This window comes from Balaenoptera musculus, chromosome 3 (genome assembly GCF_009873245.2).
Source record: "Balaenoptera musculus isolate JJ_BM4_2016_0621 chromosome 3, mBalMus1.pri.v3, whole genome shotgun sequence".
In the NCBI taxonomy this organism is placed as follows: domain Eukaryota; kingdom Metazoa; phylum Chordata; class Mammalia; order Artiodactyla; family Balaenopteridae; genus Balaenoptera; species Balaenoptera musculus.
In genome coordinates this window covers 163,614,442-163,642,070 of record NC_045787.1, presented here as the reverse complement: position 1 = coordinate 163,642,070, position 27,629 = coordinate 163,614,442, and the positions used below count along the sequence as shown (strand labels likewise).

The 27,629-nt window shown below is 58.0% G+C and overlaps 4 protein-coding genes across 10 annotated transcripts in view; 3 read left to right on the top strand and 1 right to left on the bottom strand.

Annotated features, from left to right (window-relative positions):
• CARM1 (coactivator associated arginine methyltransferase 1) overlaps positions 1–17,543 on the top strand; it is a 40,470-nt gene extending 22,927 nt beyond the window's left edge. The window contains exons 2-16 of one of the 3 annotated variants that reach the window (XM_036846065.1): positions 1,187–1,312; positions 3,623–3,729; positions 4,678–4,782; positions 6,635–6,745; positions 7,829–8,006; positions 10,135–10,225; positions 10,407–10,488; positions 14,303–14,388; positions 14,583–14,672; positions 15,117–15,254; positions 15,345–15,434; positions 15,531–15,643; positions 15,796–15,873; positions 16,115–16,183; positions 16,346–17,543. In XM_036846065.1, the coding sequence (XP_036701960.1) occupies positions 1,187–1,312; positions 3,623–3,729; positions 4,678–4,782; positions 6,635–6,745; positions 7,829–8,006; positions 10,135–10,225; positions 10,407–10,488; positions 14,303–14,388; positions 14,583–14,672; positions 15,117–15,254; positions 15,345–15,434; positions 15,531–15,643; positions 15,796–15,873; positions 16,115–16,183; positions 16,346–16,488 (1,607 nt within the window). In that variant the 3' untranslated portion in view covers positions 16,489–17,543. Of the gene's footprint in view, positions 1–1,186; positions 1,313–3,622; positions 3,730–4,677; positions 4,783–6,634; positions 6,746–7,828; positions 8,007–10,134; positions 10,226–10,406; positions 10,489–14,302; positions 14,389–14,582; positions 14,673–15,116; positions 15,255–15,344; positions 15,435–15,530; positions 15,644–15,795; positions 15,874–16,114 lie in introns of all 3 variants that reach the window. The other 2 variants (XM_036846066.1, XM_036846064.1) reach the window with 2 other exon arrangements.
• YIPF2 (Yip1 domain family member 2) lies at positions 16,966–22,611 on the bottom strand. 5 transcript variants are annotated; one of them, XM_036846067.1, is made up of 10 exons: positions 22,511–22,611; positions 22,295–22,355; positions 21,406–21,560; positions 21,231–21,311; positions 20,161–20,248; positions 18,790–18,906; positions 18,530–18,696; positions 18,269–18,451; positions 18,043–18,180; positions 16,966–17,946 (listed from the first exon to the last, which is right to left on the bottom strand). In XM_036846067.1, the coding sequence occupies exons 2-9, from the start codon at positions 22,323–22,325 to the stop codon at positions 18,061–18,063; spliced, it is 942 nt and encodes a 313-aa protein (XP_036701962.1). In that variant the 5' UTR covers positions 22,326–22,355; positions 22,511–22,611; the 3' UTR covers positions 16,966–17,946; positions 18,043–18,060. The 5 variants fall into 5 exon arrangements, with proteins under 5 accessions (XP_036701962.1, XP_036701963.1, XP_036701964.1 ...); XM_036846068.1 differs by having other exon boundaries at positions 22,521–22,591; XM_036846069.1 differs by having other exon boundaries at positions 17,321–17,963.
• A 39-nt stretch (positions 22,612–22,650) lies between these two features.
• On the top strand, positions 22,651–23,745 carry TIMM29 (translocase of inner mitochondrial membrane 29). The gene is made up of 2 exons (XM_036846072.1): positions 22,651–22,842; positions 22,934–23,745. The coding sequence occupies exons 1-2, from the start codon at positions 22,749–22,751 to the stop codon at positions 23,620–23,622; spliced, it is 783 nt and encodes a 260-aa protein (XP_036701967.1). The 5' UTR covers positions 22,651–22,748; the 3' UTR covers positions 23,623–23,745.
• A 1,869-nt stretch (positions 23,746–25,614) lies between these two features.
• The window catches only part of LOC118892044 (GTPase HRas-like), a 44,234-nt gene continuing 42,219 nt past the window's right edge, over positions 25,615–27,629 (top strand). Inside the window, exons 1-4 of the mRNA XM_036846074.1 lie at positions 25,615–25,725; positions 25,890–26,080; positions 26,186–26,345; positions 26,876–27,090. Coding sequence (XP_036701969.1) covers positions 25,615–25,725; positions 25,890–26,080; positions 26,186–26,345; positions 26,876–27,090 — 677 coding nt within the window. The remainder of the gene's footprint in view (positions 25,726–25,889; positions 26,081–26,185; positions 26,346–26,875; positions 27,091–27,629) is intronic.

Below are 27,629 nucleotides of genomic sequence, written 5' to 3'. Positions count from 1 at the left end.
AATAATGCTCCTGTCACATCTAGATCATTTAAAGTTGTGGCTCCTGCAGTCCACACATTTCCCCACGTGTCCTTTGTAGCTGTTGAACGGTGTTCATTAGGCTGCAGTCCAGGACCACACCTGGCGTTTGACGGTCACGTCTCTTTAGTCTCCTTCACTCTGGAATACTTCCCAGCAATTTTTGCCTTTCCTGACTTTGACCGTTTTGAGGCAACCAGGGAAGTTGTCTTGCAGACGGCCCTGTGATCTGGCACTGTCTGTTGTCCCCTCGTGATGGGACCAGGGTGTCTGTCCCGCTGCCCCACATCCGGGCTACAGCATCGGGTCGGTTTGTCTCCTGGTGATGCCGTGTCTCACGGTTCGGCTGAGGTGGGGTGCCCCATGCTTGTTGAGTGAATGACTAGTAACAGTAGTAGTGGTGGGCGTGGGGATGCAGTGCTTCCTGTATGCATGTGTTGGGCCCGACCCCTGCCCCACCGTTAGTCCCGCTTGACAGATGAGAAAACTGAGGGCTCAGACCTGCCCTGGTGACACACTAAGTGGAGTAGACGGGGCATGAACACGGGCCGTCAGGCTCCTGTGGCCACACTCAAAATACGTGCAAGAAGGAAGGGGCTCAGCGGGAGGAAGCAGAGGCACCACTGGCATTTCTTTCTTGACCCCCGCCCAACCCCTGCTCAGCTCTGAAGGCCGACGACGCCCCCATGTGACACGGAGGGGCTGGTGGCTGAAGGCCCGACTCCCTCAGCTGGGCCTGGGCTGCCCGCTGGGTTCCCGTGACCCCCTGAGCCTGCCAGACTTGCCCTTCTCTCCCCTGTGTCTTCCCACCGCAGTGCCCAGGAGCGACAGGGGGTCTGGCACCAGCAGGTGCTCCGTGAGGGAACGTCCTGGCACAGGTGCCCCCCCTGGGCCCCCCAGTGCCTGGCGACTCCCTGTCCCCCCACCTCAGCCCCGGTTGCCCTGTGGACAACTGTCCTCTCCTGCTGGACAGACTGCATCCTGTATCCCCGCTGGGGACGCTGATCAGTCAGCGCCTCATCCTCAGCGTAGGCTGGGCAGGCAGAGCACATGGCAGCGCTCGTGGGGCGGGTGTTGGGGCACCCTGGAAGAATCTGGGGTGCCGTGAGCGGGTGGGGGAGGTGGCCCCGGGACCTGGCGGCTCACGCCCGCCTCCCTCCTCTCGCAGATGAAGACGTCTGTGTGTTCAAGTGCTCGGTGTCCCGGGAGACGGAGTGCAGCCGTGTGGGCAAGCAGTCCTTCATCATCACCCTGGGCTGCAACAGCGTCCTCATCCAGTTCGCCACGCCCAGCGGTACGTCTCCCTTCTGTCCCAGCAGCACACGGAGCGCCCAGAGCCAGGGGGCTTAGGCTCTCAGCCGTGGCGGGCGGGGGGCCTGGAGCCCGGGTAAATCATAGCCCGTTCATCTGACCCAGCGAATGACCCGCCAACATCAGAAATATTCCCAAATGGAAATATGTCCACGGTAAGAGTACGTGCTCGCTGCCTGGACACTCTGCCCCAGACCTCGCCGGCTCCTTTGGGTCCTTCTGGGCTCTGCTTATATGTCCCCTCCTCTGAGAGGCCTGTCCTGACCTGCCCACACCCCAGGCCTCTTGGAGGAGCCGGTCAGATGGGGGTCAGGGGCCCAGCCCTCCCGCAGCAGTGGATGGGGTGAGACAAGGTCCTGAGGTTGGCAGAGGCTTTGTTCCGAGCGCAGAGGAGACTCTGGAGGGTTCTAAGCAGACCCATCTGGGGGACACACGAGCAGGGCTTGCGGAGCCCCAGGCGAGTGCTGCTGGTGGCTCTGGGTGGGGGTCAGCAGTGGAGGTGGTGAGCCGCCCTGGGCTGGAGACCCCTCGAAGGGTCCAGCAACCGGACTTGGTCCCTGCAGAGCCGAAGTCAGTGGGCCTGGTGGTCGGCGCAGGGGCTGGGGCAGGAAAGCCCAGGTTGGAGAGGCCGCCTGCCCACGGCTGCCCCCAGCTTCCCCAGAGCCCTCTTACTTGTCTCAGTGCCCCCGATGGAGAGAGGAGGCTCCCCCAGCCCAGACCCTCAGGACTGCCCGCCCTCAGGTGGCCTGGCTTCAGAGCTGAGAGACGCCGGGCTGGGAGAAAGCAGCCACATGGCTGACCACCTCCCGCCAGGAGCTCCACATTCCGTTTCCTTCTTTATACAAAATCAATCCCAACTCAATGTTTAAAAAGATAAGTTACAGAAACACCACCAGGGTTATCATTAAGAGTTGATGTTTTAGATCCGCCTAGTCTTCTTCTGCTTCATGGATAGTTACATTCTGATTTTTTTTCCTTTCAATCCTGTCAGTTTCTTAAATTGCGGTCAAGTGTACATAGCAACAATTCTACCATGTTAATAACCCTTTTTGAGTGTACATTTCAGTGGTATTAAGTATATTCATATTGTGCAACCATCACCACCATCCAGCTCCAGAACGGTTTTGTCTTCCCAAACTGTATATTTTTAAGATATTGTCTTTTAGGTGTCTTTTTTTTTTTTTAATTTATTTTTGGCTGCATTGGGTCTTCATTGCTTCACGTGGGCTTTCTCTAGTTGTGGTGAGCGGGGGCTGCTCTTCATTGCAGTGCGCGGGCTTCTCATTGCGGTGGCTTCTCTTGTTGCAGAGCACGGGCTCTAGGTGCATGGGCTCAGTAGTTGTGGCGCGAGGGCTCAGTAGTTGTGGTGCGCAGGCTCAGTAGTTGTGGCGCATGGGCTTAGTTGCTCCACGGCACATGGGATCTTCCCGGATCAGGGATCAAACCTGTGTCCCCTGCGTTGGCAGGAGGATTCTTAACTACTGCGCCACCAGGGAAGTCCTGTCTTTTAGTTAATTGTGTTAAAATACGCCTAACGTAAAATTTACCATCAACCATTTTCAAGTGTCCAGGTTCCAGAGGTATTAAAGCACATTCACGTTGTTGTGCAGCCATCTCCACCATGCATCTCCATCATCCATTTTCATCTTCCTAAACTGAACCTCTGTTCCCATTAAACACTAACTCCCCCTCCCCCTCCCTGTCCCCTCCAGCCCCTGGCCCCCACCATCCTATCTGTCTTCATGATTTTGTTTTGCTTCTTTTTCTTGATGCAACTTAGTGGTCTGTGTTCATAAACATAGTTCATTTGCCACGTAACATCTGGTCCTGCAGACCCCTGGTGACTGGTTCTGTCATGTGCTTCTCAGTGTCCACTGGGGTCCATCCAGTCCCCTCTGACCGGACACTGGGGTGGCGTCCCTGTGTCCACTTGCCACCCACAGACACTGCCGTGAGCTGTGGGTGGACCCACGGGTATTTGCTGGGGCGAGTCCCAGAGACTTGACGGCCGGGTCATCCTTTGAAGGCTTTGGCCAAGCTGCCCTTTGGCGAAGCAGCGCCAGCCGCGTGGAGCACGCTCGCCCCTGACACCTGCCTTCTCCCGTGCCAGTCACCAAGAGGCAGGCTTGGCTGCCCTTCTTCTTTTCCTTACTCTTCAACATTTGTGTGTATGTGTATGTGTGTGGGGGGGTTTCAGATCACTCATGCTCAAGGTAGAAAAGTCGGGGTGCACGCCTAGACAGAGCCCGCCACCCCTGAGCCGGCCACACATGACCTGGCTTCCCCCTTCCAGATTTCTGTTCCTTCTATAACATCCTGAAAACCTGCCGGGGCCACACCCTGGAGCGGTCGGTGTTCAGTGAGCGCACGGAGGAGTCCTCTGCTGTGCAGTATTTCCAGGTGGGTACATACTGCCTGGGCCAGGCTGCTGCCCCCGGTGGCCCCCAGAGGCCGCGCGGCACAGGGCAGGCCCACCCGGGTTCATGTCCTGGCTCTGCCCCTTACTCGCTGAGTAACCTTGGGCAGGTTTCCTCCGCTTGCTGGGCCTCAGTTTCCTCATCTGTGAAACAGAGATGCCAGTGCCTGCCTATGAGGGTTGCTGGAAGGATTTGAGTGCAGGTGAAGCTCAGGTCCACAGGCATTTTGAGTAATGATAGCATAGTTACAGTGTCCTGAACACGTAGGGCATGCCAGCCACTGGCCCCAGCGCTTTGACACGTACGGAAGCACTTGAACCCTCCCAACAACTCTAGGAGGTAAGTACTATTGTTGTCCCCATTTTACAGATGAGAAAACTGAGGCTCAGAGAGGTTAAGTGACTTGCTCCAAGTCACACAGCTATTATGCAACAGAGCCAAGATGGGAAGCCAGGTCTGCCTGATGCCAAAGCCTGTGCCCCTGCCCAGGTGCCACGCTGCCTCCCGATCGCCTGTTGTCTTACAAAGAGACCCCACAGCACCTCACCTGCCTGGCGCTCTGAGTTCTAGGGTTCTGTTTGATCCACTCCTCCACTTCTTTGGGGCCCCTAAGATGGGGCAGGTGGCCCTTGATCCCAGAATCCTGCGTGTGGCATATCCTCAGTTCTCCTGGGTTGCTTCCAGGACCAGGTATCAACCAACTGTGTCCTTTGGCCACGGTGACGGTGGTGGTGTCCTCCCTGGGGGCTGCCTCTAGCTTCCAGCTCCCTCTACTGGAGCAGGTAGCCGGGGAGTCCAGGCCAGCAGAGGGGGTGCGGCCTCCCCAGGGAGATCTCTGCCCGAAGTGGACCCTTCTCTGCCACAGGGTCGGCCAGGGCCTCGGCCATCTGTCTGCTGCGTGCCCTGTGCCATTGGCATGTCTCTGTTCCAGTTTTATGGCTACCTGTCCCAGCAGCAGAACATGATGCAGGACTACGTGCGGACAGGCACTTACCAGCGCGCGATCCTGCAGAACCACACGGACTTCAAGGACAAGGTGAGCGGGGCCGGCTGCATCCACCCTGCTGCCTTCCTCCCTCTCCCTCAGGCTCCGTGCCCGCCTCACTGGCTCAGTAGCCTCTTTTTTTTTTTTTCCCCCCGCTTTGTTCATTGATTTTTATCTTTAATTTTTTCAGATTGCGAAAGCAAAATCTACTTTTTGTAGAAGCCCAGTGTGTATCAGATGGGCATGAAAGGCCTCTGTCATTTCCCTCCAGAATGACCACTGCCAACAGTAAAGCTCTCTTCTTCCAAAATTTTCCCCATGCATATACCAGCATATATAGTTTAGGGTTATAATCTTTTAAAAATACAGATATACAAAATAGGACTGTATTCTACATTCGCTTCCTGAAAAATACTTTTCCCCCACTTAATGTTGTGTCTTGGCATGTACTGTTAAGTTACGTGGATGTAGTGTAATCTAGTCACTTCCCTAGTTCCTTTTAAAATCTTTTTGCTGTTACCAAGTAGTGAGCAGTTGACCCTTGAACAGCATGGGTTTGAACTGCACTGGTCCACTTACATGCAGACTGGTTTCGATAGATATGAGCAACTGTGCTACACGATCCACAGTTGGCTGAATCTACGGCTGCAGACCCGTAGATATGGCTGGCCAACTGTATGGTTATACTCGGATTTTCTACCGGGTGGTGGAGTTGGTGGCGTCCCTGACTCCCGCGTTGTTCAAGGATCAACTATATACTCGTGATTAAAAAGAGACCAGAGTATATATATTCGGAGGTGAAATTTTATTCTGTTCTCTTCCTCCCATGGCCTAGAGTTTGTTTTTCCTTTTTAACCACATGAAAGCTTGTGGTTTTCTCGACATATCTAGGGGACTCTCCACATGATGCACGTGGATCTATTTCATCTGGCGCCTTGGTGATGCCCTCCCCCAGCATTGCTGAGAATCCCCACAGGTGACTGAGCCTCCCGGTCCCAGGGCCTGAGCCCCACAGGCTGGGAAGGAGTCATCCTCGACACAGCGGCCATCCCTATGCCCTGACGGCTGGCGTGGGCAGCGTTGGGGCAGTGCTTGGGGCCCGGGAAGCCCATGTCCCTTCAGCAAAGCCTCTTCCAGCTCTCCCAGGACGCAGATCCATTTCCTAGTTCATCTAGAGCTCTGAGAGGCACCCGAGGCCCTCCCACCCGACAGCACCAGCGCCCCTGCTGGGCGCTCGCCCTGTGCCCCACCGCCGTGCCCAGAGCAGGTCTCCTTTAGCACCCGTGCACCAGAAACGTTTATCCTGATTCCGCTTGTGCGCGGAAGCAGTCAGACGACTCCAGAGTGTGGGACAGTCTACCACACGCTAGCCGGGACTCCTCCCAGAGCCTGGGCTCTGGGGCCCAGCAGCCCTGGAGAGGGCACCCGAGTGGGAGCTTTCCCCGGGGCTCTTCCCAGGTTGCGGGGTTGCCCTGTGGGGCCTGGGGTGGGAGGCCGCCCTCCTCCTGCTGGCCGCGTGGCCCTGGCCAGTCAGCCCTGCGTCTCAGTGGTTCTGCTGCGGGGCTCAGAGGTGTCCTTACCTAGTGAGCACTCATTCCCACGTGCTGCATAGACCGCGCACACCATTCCTTCTTGAATCGGGTCTGAGAGTGTGTACCGGTCTTAACATCCTAGCTGTCCTCAGAAGTCCCACTCTACCACCTTTGGATCCAAACTGCAGCCTCCTATGGCTCTCAGAAAGCACCCTCGTGGGCAGCTGGCCGTGTAGAGGGGAAGCAGGCCACAGGGCAGAGAGCGTGCTCCGTGGGTGGGTCTGCGGGGAGGGAGCGTCCCGTGACACACACATGTTTACGATCACGTCACTTTACCACTAATTTGTCCTCACTGCCCCCTCCTCCCTCAGATTGTTCTTGACGTTGGCTGCGGCTCTGGGATCCTGTCGTTTTTCGCCGCCCAGGCTGGAGCGAGGAAGATCTACGCGGTGGAAGCCAGCACCATGGCCCAGCACGCCGAGGTCAGTGGCCCTTGGGGGCCCAACCTGTCTCCGTGCCCCAGCTCTGTGCCTGCTCCAGCCTGGGGAAGCCAGCCCTGCTGGGAGCCCCCAGGAGACCTGACCCCTGGGTCCAGGGGAGCCTGGGAATGTCATTCTCTACTTTGGTCTCTTGTCCCTGAAACTGAGTGGTTTCAGGGGGAGGGGCTTGCTGGGCCTGAGGTAGTCTCCCTTCCATGACGGGTGGTGGCCCAATGCGTTCAGGGGTGATTTGGGGTCTTCAGGGGCTTGATGGCCTGGTGCTTCAGGGTCTGGACTGTGCAGTCACACAGACCAGGGTGGGATCTCGGCCCGGGGCAAGCCGCCCACCTCTCTGAGCCCCACTTGAGAGGTGGATGACGACAGGATTTCATTTTGTCAGTTGATGCTTTTTTGGCACTGAAGCCCTCACCACAAAGTTTAAAACCTAAAAGCTACAAAGGTAAACAGTAAGGATGCTTCCCTCCCCCACCTCTGGCTCCCAACCACCTAGATCCCCCCCCACTGGAGGGAGAGAGACGGATGTGGAAGCTCCCCAGAGCCACTCCATGAGCCCCCATGGGCTTCTCCACCCGCCAGCTCCCACACGAATGTACACGCCACCGTCTTGCACCTGGCTCTGCTCTCTCTACGATACATCTGGGATATGTCTGTGTCATCATGTAAAGAGCTTCCTCACTCTTTCTAGTGGTTGCAGAGCATCCCTTTGCCTGGACGGACCACTGTGTGTTGAGACACAGGCTGTAATTGACACTGAGGCTGCTTCTCAGTCTGGAGCACAAATGCTGCACCGAATCCCCTGTACACGTGTCCCCTCTCCATGTGAGGTTACGTCCGTAGGGCAGATTCCTAGCACTGGAATCGCTGGGTCGGAAGGTGTGTCCAGGTTTAGCTTTGGCAGCTGTAGCAAGGCCTACTTGTCCTCGTCCCCAAGGTGACATCAGGAGGCTGCGGAGCTGCAGGAGGGGCGACCCGACAGGGAGGCAGAGGGGAATCTGGTGGCCGAGTGTGGACGGAGGCCCTCCCCCGCGAGGACCCCCGTGACCCCTGTGGCTCGCCCGCCCTCAGGTCTTGGTGAAAAGTAACAACCTCACGGACCGCATCGTGGTCATCCCCGGGAAGGTGGAGGAGGTCTCGCTCCCCGAGCAGGTGGACATCATCATCTCGGAGCCCATGGGCTACATGCTCTTCAACGAGCGCATGCTCGAGAGCTACCTCCACGCCAAGAAGTACCTGAGGCCTGGGGGTGAGTGTCCCTGCCGGCGCGGGCCACTGCCTGGGTGGGCGTTCCCTGGGCCCGAGGCCAGGGGTGCGCCCCCGGGGGCCCCTTCAGAGAGCCCCTGGCTGCCGCTTAGTCAGCACAGGTGTGGTTCAGCTCCCCACTGGCCTGAGCTGGCGGCCTGGGGTACAGAAGGCATCTGGGCCTTCACCCCCGCTCCCTACCCGGACCTGACCTCAGCTGGCTGGGCCCCAAACGAGGCCACGTGTCCACTTGCCTGGCCTGCTCGGTCAGGGTACGGAGGGGCTCCCCTCAGGCCCGCGGAGAGCCACTGGGCTGCCTCTGGCATCTCATGGCCCATGGGGGACAGTGTCTGGCTGGGCTGTGGTCGGAGCAGGACATGTTCTGTGGCCGGCACCTTCCCCGAGGAACTGCCCTGTCGTCTTCATTCCTAGCGCTGTAGACCTTGCCCTCAGCCTGACGGGCTCCTGCGCTCATCACCATGGGGTGGGGTGTGTGTGTGTGTGAGTGGGATGGGTGTTCTTGTGCACTGGGGAGCAGCTGATGTCTGTGGTCTCCTGTCTGTGTCACTACCTGCCTGTCTGTGCTCTGGGGTCATTGGGTCACTGTTGACACCTGCCCATCTGTGTCACTGGTGGTCTGGTCTGTGCGGGGCCCTGAACATCTGCCGACGTGTCCGTTTCTCTGCTCAGTTCTGGGCACGTTCTCAGTATTTCTGTACAGGAAAGGGGCTGTGTGTGTGTGTGTGTGTGTGTGTGTGGTACAAGACGACCCCTGCCAGGGCAGAGCACGGGAGGCCCGTGCACTTGCGGGCCCCGTGGAGGGCAGGGGAGGAGTTGGTCTGTGGGGAAGGGCCTGCCTCAGGCTCCACTCTGGGAGGTGGGAGGTAGGAGGTGGCTGCCCTTCCCCACAGCTCTGTCCTGCGACCCAGGTGTGTGGGAAGCCAGGCTGCCCCAAGGCTTGTCCTAGACCTGCTCTCATGCTCTGCCCTGTTGATGGGCCAAGCTAGCTGGGCAGTGGGGTCGGGGGGGCGGTGGGAGTCGGGGGGGGTGGTGAGCAGCAGCCCCAGCAGGGTGTGGGCTCCTCCTTATGGGACGGAAGGACAGACAGGAGTCAGGCTCCGGGGGGCAGCTGCACACTCACCCCACTGGTCAAGCAGCCTGTCCAGGATCGGGCCTGGGGCTAACCTCTTCCCCTTCAGCCTGCATGAGTGTGGCTTCATTCCATCTCAGGAAGCTCTTTCGGGGGATTAAGGGAACCCTCCCCGCAGCTGCACAGTTTTAGGTGCCTTCAGGGCTGGGGGCACTTTTTCATGACGCTCCGGGGGGCTGATGGGCTCCTCCTGGGCAGGGGGCCTGGCTTGTGGCCTCTGGGCCAGTGAGCCCCTCCCTTCCCCACCCCAGTGGCTGCAGCTGAAGGAAGGCTTGAGAAGGCAGATTCCCAGCACCTCAGGGACTCTCCCCGGCAATAAGAGGAGGGAGGGAGGCCCACATCTGGAGGCCAGGTGACTGGGGGCCCTAGACTCTCGAAGTAGGCGGGGCCTCCTGAGCCCTGGCTCTCCTTGCCACTGGCTCTGACTCATCTGTCTGTTCCTTGAGTCCCCCTCCCGTTTCAGGCCATGCAAGTGGTCCACCCTGCCTGCCAGAGCCTGGGCGGTCCTGTGGTGGGGATTCAGCTGGGGCCCGTGATGCCATAGCCTGGGGCTCACCCTTGCTCTGTCCACAGCACTTTCCTTTGCTTTCCCTGCTGCACGCCTATCCGAGAGACACTGTCTGGCTGACGGAGCAGGGCCCTTGGAGGCCTGGCCACACCCCAGGCACTGCTTACTTACCCCTGAGGTTCTGGCAGGTGCTTTCCTGTCTCCCAGCCCTTGTAATGGGACTTGAGGCCAGGCCCTCCTTCCTCCCTGGCTAGCTGTACAGGTTTAGTGAGGAGGTGCATGTCAAGTATTCAGTGGCCGCTGGCAGAGTAGGTGCTCAGTATCTCTTCATTGCATGAGTGCATGAATGAGTGAATGATGAGTGAGAGGCTGGGAAGGCCCAGAGCTGGGGTCCTGGGGCCCTTTGGAGGCTCTGCCAGGTCCTGCTGGATGTCCCACCCTGACGCCAGCACCGCTCCCTGCCCCCACTCCCAGGAAACATGTTCCCCACCATTGGTGATGTCCACCTCGCACCCTTCACGGATGAACAGCTCTACATGGAGCAGTTCACCAAGGCCAACTTCTGGTGAGTGTGCCCCTGGGTGTCCTGCCTTCTCAGGGATGGCCCCACCTTTCTCTTATTCCTTATCCTCAGTAGGACCTAAAAGACTTGGGCTGGATGAGGGCCAGCTGGGAGAGAAGGCAGGCTGCCCCAACTGTGTCCTGCTGCTGGTGACCTTGCCATGGGGGGTGGGGGCTTTCTGCAGGTACCAGCCATCCTTCCATGGAGTGGACCTGTCAGCTCTCCGAGGTGCTGCGGTGGACGAGTATTTCCGGCAGCCTGTGGTGGTGAGTGGGGGCACCCAGGGCACTCACTACCACAGTAGCACGGGGCATGGCCCTCCTCTGGGGTGACGGGAGAGGGGCATTGGCTTTCCTGTAAGGCCTTATGCAAGCTGTGCAGCACTGGGCAGGCCACCGTTGCTCTCTGAGCTTCTGCCCCTGCACGGAGCTCTCACACAGGGATGTTGGGAATTAAGTAGCAATGCATGTAGAGTGCTTAGTGCATAGTAAGCATGCAGTAACGTGTTTACTGTCATTAGATGAATTGATCCTTGGTGAACTGCTTTTATTTGATTAATTTTAATTATTGAGATTTTTGAACTGATGTATAGACCCATGGTTCAAAAATCAAAGAAGTATAAAAGTGGAAAGCCTCCCTACTTCCATCTCCAGCCACACAGTTCTTTTTCCTATAGGCAAACAGTCTTTGTTGTGTATTCTTCTATAAGTCTTATATCTAAATGTGCCTATACAAATATACATATATTTAACCTTTTTTCCTTTCAAAGTATAGCATAATCAATATATTGTTCTGTCTTAGTTTGTCTGTGTTCAGAGGATATACACTGTATGATTTTGGTCCTTTGAAATTTGTTGAGAGCTGCTTTATGCCCAGTATGTGGTCTCTCTTGGTTTATGTTCCCTCTGTACTTGAGAAAAATGTATACCAGTCACTTGTTGTGTACATTGTTATATTAATATCAATTTGGTCACATTTGTTAATCATGTTGGTCAAGTCTTCTCTATCTGTACTGTTTTTTTTGGTCTGCTTTTCCTATCTATTACTGATTGTAGATTTATTTTTCCATTTAGTTCTGATAGTTTTTGCGTTATTTTTTTTTGACATTACTGTTATTAGGTGCATACAGGTTTAGGATTTTTTTTTTTTTTTAATTATTTATTTATTTATTTATTATTTTTGGCTGTGTTGGGTCTTCGTTTCTGTGTGAGGGCTTTCTCTAGTTGCGGCAAGCGGGGGCCACTCTTCATCGCGGTGCGCGGGCCTCTCATTGTCGCGGCCTCTCTTGTTGCGGAGCACAGGCTCCAGACGCGCAGGCTCAGTAGTTGTGGCTCACGGGCCCAGTTGCTCCGCGGCATGTGGGATCTTCCCAAACCAGGGCTCAAACCCGTGTCCCTGCATTGGCAGGCGTATTCTCAGCCACTGCGCCACCAGGGAAGCCCTAGGATTATTTTTATATCTTCCTGTTGGATTGATCCTTTTGTCACTATAACAAGTGTCTTTTTTTATCTCTAGTAGTACTTCTTGCCTTACAGTTTTTTGTTTTTTTTTTTTAGTTTATTTATTTATTTATGGCTGCGTTGGGTCTTCATTGCTGTGCGCGTGCTTTATCTAGTTGCAGCGGGCGGGGGCTACTCTTCGTTGCGGTGCGCGGGCTTCTCATCGCGGTGGCTTCTCTTGTTGCAGAGCACGGGCTCTAGGTGCGCAGGGTTTCAGTAGTTGTGCCTCACGGGCTCAGTAGTTGTGGTGCACGGGCTTAGTTTCTCCGCGGCATGTGGGATCTTCCTGGACCAGGGCTTGAACCCACGTCCCCTGCGTTGGCAGGAGGACTCTTAACCACTGCACCACCAGGGAAGCCCAGCATCTCTAAACACTACCTCTGCCCCATTCTCTTTCTTCTTTTGGAACTCTGATTATGTATACATTAGACCTTTTCACCATTTCTCGGATGATTCTTATACTCTTTTCTATACTTATACTTTTCTATCCCAATTGCATAATTTTCATGTTTTCTCCTTATCCATCTCCTAGTTCCAATCCTCTCATCACTATGTCTAATCTGAATTTCTTTTTTGTTTTTGGAAAAAAAAATTTTTTTTGTGATGAGAACTTTTAGGATTTACTCTCCTAACAACTTGCATGTATAACGTACAGCAGAGTTAATTATATTTATCATGGTGTACATTCCATCCCTAGTACTTACTTATAACTAGAAGTTTGTAGTTCATTTTGACTGCCCATCCAACTCCTCCTCCCCGCTTGGTTTTCTAAAATTTCAGTTCTAGAGTTTCATTTTGCTTATTTTTTATTATTTCAGTTCTCTGTGAAACTTGTTCACCTTTTTTCCTTAAACATGTTAATTCTAAGTCTCTGATCACTTTTAGTATCTGGATAAGTGGTAACTGTATTTCTGTTTTTTCTTCTCTTGGTTTTTGGTACTTTGGTTCTGTCTCTTGGTATGCCTGGTCATTGAATGCTAGCATGAAAAATTACAGAGGCTCTGGATGATGTTTTTCTTTCCAAGGATTCGTTTTTGTTCAGGCAAGAAGCCATAATGACAGATTACCTTGGTCCTATGAGGCATTTAAGACATTTGGAGGTTGCTTTTCAGACTCTGCTTAACTGGTATATCGCCTGGCTTCCCTGTAAGGCAGCAGTTCTCAAACATTTTCGTCTCAGGACCCTTTTACATTCTCAAAAATGTAGGATCCCAAAGAAATTTTGTGTGCATGTATTGAATGATGTACTGTCAATATCTATTGACAGTAAAAACTAAACCCAAGAAATTTAAAAATACACATTAGTTAATTTAAGGATAATAATAATAACCCATTACATGTTAACATAAATAGCATTTTTAAAAAGAAAACTATTTTGCAAAACTTTCCAGCAAGAATTAGCGACATTTTAAATTTGCAAATCTCTTTAATGGCTGGCTTAGCAGAAGACAGCTGGATTCTGCTTGTGCATTCAATCTGTTGTGGTATCACAGGTGAGTGAATAAATGAAAAGGGCAGAAAACAGTGTTATATCGTGAAAATAGTTTTGACCTTGAGGGTGCTCTGGAAGGGACCACATTTTGAGAACCGCTGCTTTAGGGCATAGTCTTCATGGTCTTGGTGAGCCTGGTGGTTCACAGGGCCCCTTGTTCCAGCCTCCCAGCATCAACATGGTGCTGAACCTTTCATTAGCTTTTTAATCTCATAGAAGCAGCTTTCTGCTTGATTTCCCTACCCCCATCCCACATGTAGCTCAGGAATTGGCAAATGCCACGAAGTGGAATCACGTGCAGAATGTCCACCTCAAATTTCCACATTTCCGTTTTCTTTAGCATTTTGGCCCCTTGAGTGCTAGCTGCCTTGGTAATCCCGAGTCCCCATTTTGCTTTCCCCACCCAGGGAGGCTGCTGAAAGGCCCCATCCCAAGAGTAAAGGCACAGGCCGAAAAGCATCTCTCTCTCTCTCTCTCTCTCTCGGATCTTGGCCCCAAAGCTGTGGCTGCTGTGGTCGCTCTCCAGTGATTTCAGACAACTGGGGTTTTTTTTCCTTTGTTTTTTATTCAGTTCATATAGTTCTTGGCAGGAGTGTTAGTCTGATAAGAAATCTCCGTCATGGCTGGGAGTGGACGTCAGTGCACAGTTCTCTAACTTGTTTTTTTTGTGTGTGTGTGTGAACTTGTTTAACAGTTTATCTTGGAGATCTTTCCCCATCATAAACAGCCTCTTCATTCTTTTTCATGTACATAATCTTTTATTGTTGGGCCATCACTCGTTTCATTAGATGGTTTCTAGCGTGTCGCTACTATAGGCAATCTGTAACTCCATGTGTAAGTTTGTACATGTGCACATAGATCTGTAGGTTAAAATCCCAGAAGTGGAACTGCCAAGTCTTTAATGCAGATGAATGGTTGTCATTTTGCGAGCTGTCACCTAATTGCCCTCCATTGTGTTGTACCAATTCCTCCTCCCCCAGCATGTCTGAGAGGGGCAAACTGGTTTTAGCTGAATGGCCTAGAGGCCGCAGCCAGACTCAGGACTTCACCCCGTGCCTGAAGTCAGGTCACATCTCTGATCTCTCCCAGGACACATTTGACATCCGGATCCTGATGGCCAAGTCTGTCAAGTACACGGTGAACTTCTTAGAAGCCAAAGAAGGAGATTTGCACAGGTACTGGCACCCATGCCCCGTCCTCCTGGGCCTGGCTCCTGCCAGAGGTCAAGGCCGCAGCCGGCTCCCTCAGGCAGAATTCTCCTCCCAGGGCAGGCGGGCAGGGCCCTCGAGACTCAACACCCGGATACCCCTCTTCTCTCCTGGCAGCCCCTGTTCAGCTTCCCCAGCAATCACTGCCCTTTGCCTTTCAGGATAGAAATCCCATTCAAATTCCACATGCTGCATTCCGGGCTGGTTCACGGTCTGGCTTTCTGGTTTGACGTCGCTTTCATTGGCTCCATGTGAGTGTAACAGGGCAGAGCAGGTGGCCCCTGCCCCTGGCCCCAGGGACTTGCCTGCAGTTGGGAAGCCCAGGCCTGGCTGGCTCAGATGATGAACTGGGGCCGCGAGGGCAGGACCCGACTCCTCTGGGTTCCACTGTTTCTTCCAAAGGCAGTGGGCGCTGGCCTTCACCCAGTAGGCTGCTGTGGCAGGGTGGGTGTCTACCCTGTTCTGAGTGACTGTTCTTCACGGGACCTGACTGTGTCTCTTGGCATGTATGTCAGGGTGAGTGGGTGCCCCATGGCTGTGGGGCTATGTGTTAACTTCCTGGACAGCCAGGCTGTCTCGGCTCCAGGGCCCCAGGGGACCCCTGGGTGGCGGGGCACAGATGCCTGGGGAGAGCTCAGGGTGCACGAGGTGGGGGCCGCAGCCCAGGCAAACGCGTGCCTCTTCCTGCTTGGCAGAATGACCGTGTGGCTGTCCACGGCCCCGACGGAGCCCCTGACCCACTGGTACCAGGTCCGGTGCCTGTTCCAGTCACCACTGTTCGCCAAGGCCGGGGACACGCTCTCAGGGACATGTCTGCTTATTGCCAACAAAAGGTGCGAGCTGCTGGCCGGGGCTGGGGGAGGCAGGGGTCCAGTCCATCCACGCAGCCGGCTCATGGCTGGCCCCTCCTGCCTTCTCTACAGACAGAGCTACGACATCAGTATTGTGGCCCAGGTAGACCAGACAGGCTCCAAATCCAGTAACCTCCTGGATCTGAAAAACCCCTTCTTCAGGTAGGATGGGCCCTTGGCCTGCACGCGGTGGGAGGGGGCGTGCCCCTCCTCGCCTGCAGCCCCTCAGCCCTGTCGACCGGTCCGTCTCTGCCGCAGATACACAGGCACGACGCCCTCCCCGCCGCCTGGCTCCCACTACACGTCCCCCTCGGAGAACATGTGGAACACCGGCAGCACCTACAACCTCAGCAGCGGGATGGCCGTGGCTGGTGAGCAGGCCCGCGTGTGGGTGGGGCAGGTGCCAGCGTCACTTCCGGGACACACCTGCGGTGCTTCCTGAGTAAACGCTGGCAGTTCTGGCCCCTCAAATCCCTGCCCAGGACACTGTCCCCCACCCCTGACATCTCCCTCCCCGGCACAGGGATGCCGACCGCCTACGACCTGAGCAGTGTTATCGCCGGCGGCTCCAGCGTGGGCCATAACAACCTGATTCCTTTAGGTGAGCGCAGGGTGGGGGGGGGGGGCGCTGGGGGCGAGCTCAGGCCTTCGGCCTCACCCCCTTTTCTTCTTCCTGGGGGCTGAGGTCCCCCGCGCCGTTCCTCTCTGTCTCGCTCTGCCAGCACCACGCCCACCCTCCCCACACCCGAGTGTGAGCACCCACTACGCCGGGCACGTGGGCCGGGCGGGCTGGGGGCGGTGACGCCATCTCCTTTCCTTCCTTCCTTCCTCTTGCTGCGCAGCCAACACGGGGATTGTCAATCACACCCACTCCCGGATGGGCTCCATAATGAGCACGGGGATTGTCCAAGGTAACGGTGGGCGGGGGGAGCAGGGTCCCGCGGGTGTGAGGGTGCCCACCGCCGGGCGCCCGCCTGCCCTCTCGCCTGCGCTCTCTCTCTCTGACTCTGCCGTGGGTCTGGGCGGGCGAGGGGGCAGAGCTGGCCCCTCAGTGCCCACGCCCCGCCCCACAGGGTCCTCCGGCGCCCAGGGCAGCAGCGGCGGCAGCTCCAGCGCCCACTACGCGGCCAACAGCCAGTTCACCATGGGCGGCCCCGCCATCTCGATGGCCTCGCCCACGTCCATCCCAACCAACACCATGCACTACGGGAGCTAGGCCCTCCAGCGTGGAACGGACTGACAGCACCAGGAAACCAAATGAAGACCCTGCCCACCCCCCCTCCACCCGGGTGGCTCTCACCCCAAACACCCGCTCACAGCCCTCTTTGCTACGGGAACTTGAACACTTTTTTACACGATGTTGCCGCCGCCCCCAGCCCGCTGCCCGCCCACATCTTGGCCCTGAGCGCGTGTCGCTGCCATATTTCACACACGATCGTGTCGTGGGAGCCCTGTTACCCGCTCCTGCCCTCTCCACCCTGACCTCGGTTTGAAATCTTCTGTAACAGGTGTGTCCGGGCCTGACAGCTGCAGGCCTGGCAGGGAGGGAGGGGAGCAGCTGCCGCCCGCCCCCCAACCCCATCCCCTGGCCCCTCAGGCCTGCCCCCTGCCTACCTCCAGTGGGAAGGCAGTCCTGGCCAGGCGGGGCCTCCCCTTCAACTACCAGGCCTTGGTCACAATGGGCGTGACATGCTGCTTTTTTTAATTTTATTTTTTTACGAAAAGAACCAGTGTCAATCCACAGACCCTCCGAGACATCAGGCCGGCCGGGCCGAGCCAGCAGCCCCTCTCCCCAACTCAGAGGCTCGGTGGCGAGGGGCAGCCCTGCCGAGTCTTCAGGATGGGGCGGGGCCAGGCCTCTGGAGCCCCTCGGCCCCCTCCCACCAAAGGGTTCACCTCACACTTGAATGTACAACCCACCCGGCTGTCGGGAAGGCCCTCCGTCCTCGGCCCCTGCCACTTGCTGCTGTCCTGTCCCTGAGCCCCTGCAGGTCCCACACCCACACCAAGAGCTAGAACAGGTGGCCCCGTGGGCCCTGGGCCTGGAGGGAAGGGTCACTGTCAGCCGCTTGAGCAGACACAGAAACCTCAAGGGTCTGTCGTGGAAGGCATCCTTTTTCCTTGTAGCTAACGTTAGGCCTGTGTATCCCCTTCAGTATTTGTAGATGCTCCAGTCCCTACTACTATGATGGCATTTTGGTCCCTCCCCAGCCTGGGAAGGGGCCTTGCAGGGACCTCTCCAAAAAAAGAAAAAAAGAAAAGAAAAAAAAACCAATAAAGAAGGAAATGTACATTTCAGCACAGGCAATTTTCTTCTACTTCTGCTCCCCGTTTCTAACACCCCAAACTCGGATGTGGTGGAGCTCAGGCTAGGCCCAAGGCCCACTAACTGGGTCCCCCAGGAAGAGCAGGCACAGCCGAGGCTGGGGTGGCCCCCTGCGCTGCCCGCCCGTCCTGGCAGGTGGCCTGTGGGGCAATGGCTGCCCTGGAAGCTCCCTGCTCTGCCCCTCTCCCGCCTTTATATAAATTCTCTGAATCACCTTTGCATAGAAAATAAAAGTGTTTGCTTTGTAAGAAAAGTCTGGAAAGTAGCAAAATCATCTCGAGGTCTCAGGGGAGCCTTCAGTCACCGTCTGGGGGGCAGGGCAGGCAGAGGCACCCCCTTATGTTGGGCCTGAAAGAGAGAAACTCCTAGGAGTGGCCCCATGACTTCTAACCTTGGGATGGGGGCCGGAGACCCCCTCAGCCACAGCCGGAAACAGTTCCTCACCTGCGGGCTCCAGCCTTCCTAGGCTGCTGCGGACCTTGGCGGGGGCGGTGACGGTGACAGTAGTACGGTTGGGGGCTGAGATGTGGCCTGGTGGGGAGGTGCCGCGGGCTCCGGAGGCAGCAGCTGGAAGAAGTAAAACTGAACCGAGACAGCCCTGGGTCAGCGTCAGAGGCAGCAAGCCAACGCCCGACCCCAGGCCCAGCCTGTGACCCCCGCAGCCGGGTACCTTACAGCCCGTGGCCAGGAGGGCGTGCAGCAGCACCACCACGGAGAGCAGCAGCACAGCCGCCAGCCGGCTGTCCTCACGGACGACGGGCCACAGGGTGAACACCAGGCCCGCGGCTGACAGGGCCAGGGCCAGGGCCCCGGAGAGCCACTGCAGCCAGGGGACAGGGATGAGCCACAGGACCTGGGCACGACACAGGCAGCTGGCTACCAGGTTGTCCCCGTGGCGCCCGGGGCCCACCCGTCCCTGAGCCCCACTCACCACAGTGGGGATGAAGACAAAGAGGGAGTAGCCGTAGACGCACACCGTCTCCAGGAAGGTGTAAGGCCCCATGCGCTCCCGGACACCCTTGCGCCACTGCAGGAAGCCCCACAGCGCCAGCGGCACGAGCCACGCGTAGCAGTAGATGGCGGTGCCGGCCACGGTCACTGCGGGCAAGGCAGGTAATCGCCCCCGGGCCACGGCACCGCCCCCCCCCCCCGCCCCCCCGCCAGGTACCAGGCCTTGCCCACTTCGCTTACCTTTGTGGAACTGGGGGCTGTAGTGGATGGAGGGATCCCTCCTCTGGGCCAGCACCAGGGTCAGGTTGCCGGTGACAGCCAAGACGAAGGCCAGTGTGGCACAGATCCAGAAGGGGCCTGCGGGCGGGGCACGGTCAGGCTCCCAGGGTGGGAGCTCCCAGGACAGGTGACTTGTCCCATCTTGTCCCAGCCTCTTCCCAGGCTCCAGGCTGCCTCCACCCCTCCACCCCATCGACCCCACTCATCGACCCGGCGTCACACCAGCGACAAACTGGCGGCTGAATCCAGTGCTGGCGCCCAGCACTCATCGTTCTTGGCCTCTTGATGGCCTTTGACATAGCTGACGCCCTCCTTCTGGAAACACTCTCCATGTGGTTCCCAGGACTTTACGTTTTTGCTTTTGTCTCATCTCACTGGCAACTCCTCAACCTTTTTGACTCTCTGAGCTCTTTAACAGCGGGGAGCCGGCCCGGGGCCCAGTCTTCAAACCTCTTCTCTGCGTTCATTCACCCCTTGTGTGATCTCGTTCAACCTCAGGGTCTTATGCCACCTCTGTGCCGACAACCCCCAAATGTCTCAAGTCTGGGCCTCTGCCCTGAACCTGCGGCTCCTATTCAACGTTCCCACTCCAGCCCACCACACTGCCCGCCTTTCCGCATCAGTAAATAGCAACTCCCGCTTTCTGGTAGTCCAGCCAAAAACTCCGGAGCCTCCTTATCGCCTCTCCTTCCACCCCACATCTGACGTGTTGGCTTCATCTTTGACGTATGCCAGAATCCAACACCCGGCTCTCTCCACCCCAGGCCAGGCCCATCATCCCGTGCTGGACCTCAGCAGTCACCTCCTCCCTGGTCTCCCAGCTTCTGCCCTCCCCCCCACCCCGCTCCTGCCCCGGGCCCAGAGCACCTAAGGACACTTAACTAAGATCCCTTCTCACCACAGCATAGGAGTCCTGTGTGACCTGTTCCGTCACCTCTGTGGCCTCCTGGCAGCTCACTCCAGTCCAATGACAGTGCTGCCCTGCAGTTCAGGCCTGTTTCTACCACATCCCACTTCTGTAATGTTCTTCCCCGGGGTCTCCCCACACCCCGCCCTGACACCAACCAGGCTCATTCTCTCACCCTCCTCAGAGGGGTCTTCCCTGACCAACCCGTGCGAAATCGCAGTTCCCATCCTCTAAACCCTGTGCTTCTCTTCCTAGCCACAATGCCCTCTGCAGCCTCATTTGGCTCTATCTCTCTGAACAGAGTGTAAGTTTCACGCTCTCCATGAGTGACTCTGCTTTGTTCTCAGCTGTATACTGGGGCCTGGCACTCAGTCCACGTTTGTTCAATGAATAATCGAATGAACTGAATGCACAACCTCACTCACCATACAGGTCTGGCCGATTCCGCAGATGGTGCCGTACAAAGTTGTGGCCGGGCCGGGGCAGCAGCGAGCCTTTGATCCGGTCCAGGACCTAGGGGACAAGGCCGGGGCCTAGGATGGAAGCCCGCCTGGGGCTCTTCACCACCCAGGAGGGGAGGGGTCAAGCTCCTTAGGGGCTCCTTCCCTGCTGACCTCCCACCTCCTCTCTCTACACTCTGCCAGAAGGGGCTCCTGTCTTCCTATGGCCTGGAGCCCGCCCCTTCCCCGGGGCAGCCCCCACGCAATACCCCAGCGTCCCACCACTCTGAAGGACGCTTCAGGGCCTGCCATCTTCTTCTTTGCTTCCTCCTCCTCCAGCTTGGCTGCCCCGGACTCCCCTTTTTGCTCTCTCCCCCCACCCCATTAACAGTCGTCAACAAGTCCTAGTCCTGGGCGTTCTCCTTCCCCCATCTCTCCCAACGTGTTCCCTACTCCGCAGCCCTGGTTTATTACCATCTCCCACCTTGGCCTGGGGCCTCCAATCCATGTTCCATGCTACTCAAGCCTCTCCTGCTCTAAACCCTTCCATGACTCCCCAGCACCCTTAGGATAAAACCCAGACTCCTTAACATAGCTCGTGAGGCCCTTGGTGATCTGGCTTCTCTCCGCCAGTCCCCCACCTCACTCTCCAGCCTGAGTGACAGGTAGCCTCTGCAGTAGTGTGTGCCTTCTCTCACCTTTGGTCCTCCGCATATGCTGTTCCCTGTGCCTGGAACATACTTATGCTTCCCTCCACTCTGCCTGGCTAGGTCTACCTTCTCCTCTAAGCCTCAGCAAATTGCTCACCTCCTCCAGTGGGCCCTTCCCTAACCCACCATATCACCTGTGTCCCCCGTGTTCCCAAGAGTCCCGGTCACGCCACATCCCTGCAGTGCACATAGTCACACCTACCAGCCTGGGTAGGAGCTCTTGTTCTCCCAGGTGCATATTGCCAGCACTTGCCCAGGGCCTGGTGCACAAGAAGTGCTCGGTGACTAGTGGCTGAACCCCAAGCGTGACTCCAAGTCCCATCCCACCAGCTTTCCCGGCCTGACCTGTGCGGTGTCCACGTCAAAGAAGCTCTGATAGTAGCCAAAGGTCCAGAAACCAGGCTGCTGCTTCTCCTCCTGTAGGAGCTGCAGAGTGCAGGCTTTCAGCGCTGGAGGTGGGGGGGGGGCAGGGGTGGGTGGTAGGGACAAGAGGCAGGGCACGGGGACTTATGGGTCTCACCGCGGTCTTGTCACTCTCCTCCACCTCGTCCTCAGCTCCGTAGCTGCCACCTGAGTCCATGGCCACAGCCACGTGCCGCTGGGGGACCAGCTGATCACCTCTGGTGGTGGCCTCATTTGGGGTCTGGGCCAGCAGGTTAGTAGCTTCCTCGAACTCTGTCGAAAAGGCATATGGGACATAGGCGTATTTGGGAGTCAAGACAACTTGGTTTTGGGGCTTCCCCGGTGGCGCAGTGGTTAAGAATCCGCCTGCCAATGCAGGGGACACGGGTTTGATCCCTGGTACGGGGAGATCCCACATGCCGCGGAGCAACTAAGCCTGTGCGCCACAACCACTGAGCCCGCGAGCCACAACTACTGAAGCCCACGCGCCTAGAGCCCGTGCTCTGCAACAAGAGAAGCCACCGCAATGAGAAGCCTGCGCACCGCAGCGAAGAGTAGCCCCCGCTCGCCGCAACTAGAGAAAGACTGCGCGCAGCAACGAAGACCCAACGCAACCAAGATAAATAAATAAATAAATTTATCAAAAACAAACGAAACAATTTGGTTTTGCCCACTGCTCATCTGGGGGCCAACGCTAACCGTGACCACTTGGGTGTTCACCCCCATCTCAGGGCACGTCTTCCTCAACTCTGGTGAGTGGGAAGGAGGTGTGTCCCCTCCCTTCTAACATGGGCCCGCAACTGAGGGCTGATTCTGGAATGAGGTAGAGGCTCGGGTTTGAGGCCTGAGTTTAGGGCGGGAGCGGGATTCGAGTTAGGGATGGGTTTCATGCCTGGGTCGGGGTTCACAGCTGACTGGGGTTCGGGTTAGATCTGAGTTGGAACCTGGATGGGAGGTTCCGGCCAGCGGAGGGAGCAGGAGTCGGGCCCGGTCGCGGATGCACTCACCGTGGAAGGCCAGCTCGTCTGCCGCTGCCATGGTCGCTCAGGGCCGTCACCGCATCCCGCTCTGAGGACAGAGGCCAATCAGGCCCGCCCCCGACCTCTCTCGGGGCCCCTCCTGGAGGCTAGCCTCAGCCCCGAGCCCGGTCTAGCGGCTAACGGCACCCACCGGGGCGTGAACTCGTCGCTCCCGCCCCACAGGTGCACCCACTGCCCCCTCACCTGCGGCTACCTCAACCGGCGGGGCCTGGGCTCTCTGCGCCTGCGCAACCAGCCTGCCAGCCACAGATGGCCGTACTCCGATCTGACAGCAACATCCGGCGTCGGTCCGTATTCTACTCTCTTCCGATGGGAAGCCACTTCCGGCAGTGTTGACGCTTGAGCAGAAGAGACTCCCCGGGCCTTCTGCTTCGCCTACCTTGCGTTTCTCTTCGGAGTACGCACGCAAAGCCGGAAGACAATGGCGGCGGCCGTTCTGAAGAGGTTTTGGCCCCGAAGCCGCGGAGAGACTGGTGACACTGCGGCCGCAAAGCCCGGCGTGTGGGCTCGGTTGGGTGAGTAGCGGCGGGAGGCGGCGGGGCGGGAGGCGGCGGGGTGGGCGGCCGCAGCGGCCGGACCGCCCTCATCGCGCTTCTCTCCCCTCAGGCGCCTGGGCCCGCGCGCTGCTCCGGGACTACGCTGAGGCCTGCGGGGACGCGGCGGCGGCGGCGAGGGCCCGACCCGTGCGGGCGGCCGTGTACGTGGGGCTGCTGGGTGGCGCGGCGGCTTGCTGCGCCCTCGCGCCGAGCGAGGCGGCCTTTGAGGAGGCGCTGCTCGACGCGTCGGGGACCCTCCTGCTGCTGGCGCCCGCCACGCGCAACCGCGATTCGGAGGCGTTCGTGCAACGGCTGCTCTGGCTGCGGGGTCGCGGCTGCCTGCGTCACGTGAGCCTGGGCCTCTGCTCGCTGGTGTACGAGGCGCCCTTCGACGCCCAGGCCAGCCTCTACCAGGCTCGCTGCCGCTACCTGCAACCCCGCTGGGTCGACTTCCCGGACCGGATCCTGGATGTGGGCTTCGTGGGCCGCTGGTGGGTCCTGGGGGCCCGGATGCGCGACTGCGACATCAACGACGACGAGTTTTTGCACCTGCCGGCACGTCTGCGCGTCGTCGGGCCCCACCAGCTGCACTCGGAGGCCAACGAGCGGCTCTTCGACGAGAAGTTCAAGCCCGTGGTGCTCACCGACGATCAGGTGGACCAGGCGCTGTGGGAGGAGCAGGTCTTGCAGAAGGAGAAGAAGGACCAGCTCGCCCTGAGCCAGGCCGACCCGCTGGTGCCGTCGGAAGTCGCGAGATGAAACCCAGACCAGCCTGGGTCCCGATTGGGCTCTGAGCCCCGGCAGACTGTTGGCCCGGGATTGTGCAGTTGGTGCGAGTGAGCCTCAAACGCTGAGTGACGGAAATAAATTATTTGCACTGTTCTCTCCCTGCGTTTTCACAAAATCGGGGGCCTCCCTCTCACCTGTTGATTGTGAGCTGACGCTAATTCAGGGCCTCCTTGGTCTAGGAGTTGGGGAGAGCAGAGCGGCATGCCATGTCACGTTTAGCACTGCCAGAGTTAGTAAGGAGCATTAGACCGAAATAAGCCTTTTTCCACTGGGCTTCACAGCCTGAGGTATCACAGTTGTTAGGTAGCTGCCAAGCTCTACTAAGAACTTTGAGACTGACCTGGGATAGGTGAAGCGCCCTCTCCACGCCTCAGATTCCTTCTCTGTAAACAGGAGCGCAGTCTGCTCGGGGTGTTAGCAAAATCAGAGACCAGCAGAAAGCACTTGGTACCTAGCAGGCCCTCGCGGTGTGCAGTGGGGCTGAGTGGGGAGGATTGCGGCTCTGACTCCACACCCTTCCTGCCCGACCTTGGGAAGCGCTCCCCAGCTTCACCTGCAGCCCTGCAGGGCCGCCCCGGGAAGTGCTCAGTAAATGGAGGACCACAGAGCCAGGAGCCTGGGTTCGCTTCTCTCTCAGAACAAAAGGATGTTTGGCTGTAACAGGAACATTTTCCAGTTCTCTGTTTTTCTTTTCATTCTTAAGTAGCTTGAATCACTTCAGTTTTCCAGACCCGTCCAGGAGTTGGCCTCTAGATGTCCTCAGGGGCTGCAGGAGCCGGGCCGGGCGAGGTGCCTACTGTCCTTGCCAGGCACGCGGGGGCGCAGGTGAGACACGGGCAGAGGTGCTCCGCTCTGCCTCACCCAGGCCAGCTCCTCTGGCTGTGTGTCCCTGGCCCTGTTTTCCGGGACCCCACAAGTGTGCTGGGTGCCCCCGAGAGGAGGCCCACCCGTGACCATGGGGCAAGGCCGGTCTCCCACCCGCCGGAGCCCCATGGACCCCTGCGAAGAGCTCGGGCACCGCATGGCCATCACACACACCAGGCAAACCTGGAGTTTAGAAAATCACTGCCCACTGACCCTGTAAGGGACCCCTTTCTTTAAGCATCACAAAATGGGGACACCCCAGCTAGGAGCGTTGGCCCCAGGCCCTTTTCCTTTTTTACTTGTCCCTTTGTTCCCACACCTCCTTTGAGTCTTTTCCTGCTTTTCCTGTGATCAGCTTCTGCTTCCTGGAGCTCTGGCCCGCACCTGCCCACCTCCTCACCTGCCTTATGTTTTCCAAACTTCTTCTGGCATTGGGGCCTCGTGGGTTTCCCTTTATTTCCCCTTTATGTAGATCTTTTCCTTGGAGCAGAGCCTCATCCTGCCAGGGCAGGGGTTCTTTCTGTCTGCCTGTCACCCTGCGCCTGGAGCAGCACCTGGCCTGCAGTAGGCGCTCAGTGAATACTTGTCAAATGCACCAGCATGCCAGGTAGGGGATGGCTGGAGCTGCTTGTCAGCTGCCACTTGGCAATCCCGGCACACTGCTGTGCCCTCCACTGTGGCAAGGCCTGTTCTCGTGGGGCACTGGTACCCTCAGCCCATGGCACCTCCAGTTCAGGCCTTTTGCCTACCCAGCAGCTTCTAATTCAGGTGCTTGCTTGGGAGATGCTCTCAGCTGTCCGCCCTGTGTTTGGGGGGCCGGCTCCCTGCTTCTCTGACACAGTCATTAAGTGCAGCTGGAGGTCGGACCCCACCCACCTCTGGGCTGGAGGTATCACAGGTGAGCGTCTGGGCCACTCTTCTTGCTGGGGCCCCTGTTACCTGGGTGTCTGGGCACAGAGGGCAGGCTGGGCCTGGGCAGGCTGGCCCAGGGAGCTCAGCGGGCGTGCCCTGCTGGTCTGGCCATGCTGAGTGAGGCTTCCTTGGCTGGTGGGACAGGAGACCACTGCAGTGCCTTGTGCTGCGGTCCCTTGAGGACTGATGACGGAGTGTAAGCTCACGGTGGTGGGTGCCAGAGGCGTGGGGAAGAGTGCCCTGACCATCCAGCTCACCCAGAGCCACTTTGTGGATGAGTACCATCCCACCGTAGAGGTGAGCCGGCCCAGCTCCTGTCCACAGCCCAGCTCCTGACACGGGCTTGTCTCCCACCGCACTGCAGGAGGGGTCTCCTTGTCATTGGTCCTGGAGGGCACGAGAGGAGCGAGGGAGGGTCCATCCCTGGAGGGCCGGCTGTCTCTAAGCAGTGTCCTCCCCAGGACTCCCACCGGAAGCAAGTGGTCATCGATGGGGAGACGTGCCTGCCGGGCATCCTGGACACGGTGGGCCAGGAGGAGTACAGTGCCATGCGGGCCCAGCACATGCGCACCCGGGAGGGCTTCCTCTGTTTGCCGTCAACGACGCCAAGTCTTTCAAGGACCAGATCCTTTGAGGACATCCGCCAGTACAGGTGAGCTGCCCGGCAACCCTTGGGGGCCTCCCATCCTCTCTCTGTGTGCCCCGGGTGCAGCCGAGCCCGCAGCTCACTGGCTGGCTCACGCCTTCCCCCTTTCAGGGAGCAGATCGAGTGGGTGAAGGAATCAGACGACATGCCCAGGGTGCTGTTGGGGAACAAGTGTGACCTGGCCACTTGTTCCGTGGAGTGTCGGCAGGCCCAGGACCTGGCCCGCAGCTATGGCGTCCTGTACATGGAGACTTCGGCCAAGAAGTGCCAGGTGCGCCCACCCCCTGCCCTGCAGCCAGCCAGGGCCCGGCACTGCCCAGAAGCAGCTCTTACCGCCCCCTCTCCCTTGACGCAGGGCAGCCTCTCTGGCTCTGGCTCTGGCTCTGGCTCCAGCTCCAGGACCCTCTTGGACCCTCTGAGACCCCCGTTGCCCAGCAGCCCCTCATGCTGTAAGTCTCCCCGGACGTCAGGGCAGCGAGGGAGGCTAGCATCCGGGTCCGGGCCGACACAGCTCCCGGGGGATGTGGAGGTCCCCGGAGAGAGCTGCCCTGACCAGGCTGGAGCGGTGACCCTGGGGCCCCGGCCCCTGTACCCCCAGAGCAGCAAGTAGGTCCCAATTGGCCCAACCCCCCAGGAGGCCGTGGGGGAGTTGCTGAGGACAAGCCTCCCAACGGGGTGGCCTTGGGGATCAAGATGGGCAGGGCCCAGCTCCCCGTTTGCGGGGCGGGGTGAGGAAGGGGCTGGGGTTCCAGCTGAGGCCAAGACAGTGGTCCCCCCAACGAGCCGGTCCCCTCTTCCCAGGGCGTGGAGGATGCCTTCTACAAGCTGGAGTTCAAGAGCCGGCAGCACAAGGCGAGCAAGCTGAGCCCGCCCGCCCGACGGGGGCGGCCTGGGCTGCCTGAGCTGCAGGTGCCTGCTCTCCTGACTGAGGCACAGGCGACAGGCGTGGAAGAGGCACAAGCAGGGAAGATGCAGGGCAGGAAGGAAGTGCCGCCGCCGGAGCCCAGCCAGCCCAGGTAGGTGACAGATAGACCATGGGTCTGCCGGGACGCTTTGCACAGACTGTCGTGAACTGATGCCACTGGCCCCCCAGCTATCACTCTCCTCCAGCCCCATACAGGCCCACTGGGCACATGCTGAGTCACTGTAAAGTATCTGATGGTCTTGACCCTGGTGTTTGGCTGAGCCCGGGAGGCTGTTGTGTGTGTGGCCCCCCAGGAGGCATGCGGGAACCTCAGCTTCATCCAGCTGGCGGTCCCTCTGCCTCTGGGGGCCCCGGGGGCGTCCTGCAGAGACCCCTGGGTGCTGCAAGAATGGGCCAGTCTAGCATGTAACACATGAAACTTTATTCACCTTCAACCAGCAAAGGGGAAAACTGAGACAAAGGCTGTCCCTTCCCCTGAGAGGGAGGCTTTCATAGGGAAGGGCTCGGGGGACAGGGAGCTCATTTGGACTCCGGCTGGGGTGTATCTCCTGAGTTTTGGGGACCCTGCAAGGCAGTAACTGACTTTGGTAAAGGCAAGGGTGCAGGCTGTTGGGTCCAGCCCACCCAGCA

Bases quoted from the DNA above. Each gene is read 5' to 3' on its own strand.
- YIPF2 (XM_036846067.1), bottom strand. From the start codon at position 22,325: ATGGCAGCGGCAGACGAGCTGGCCTTCCACG. The intron at 18,452-18,529 runs GTGAGTGGGGCT...TGTCGTGCCCAG, and splicing joins TTGTCTTCATCCCCACTGTG to GTCCTGTGGCTCATCCCTGT. The intron at 18,181-18,268 runs GTACCCGGCTGC...GTCTCGGTTCAG, and splicing joins TCCTGGCCACGGGCTGTAAG to TTTTACTTCTTCCAGCTGCT.
- TIMM29 (XM_036846072.1), top strand. From the start codon at position 22,749: ATGGCGGCGGCCGTTCTGAAGAGGTTTTGGCCCCGAAGCCGCGGAGAG. The intron at 22,843-22,933 runs GTGAGTAGCGGC...CTCTCCCCTCAG, and splicing joins CGGCGTGTGGGCTCGGTTGG to GCGCCTGGGCCCGCGCGCTG.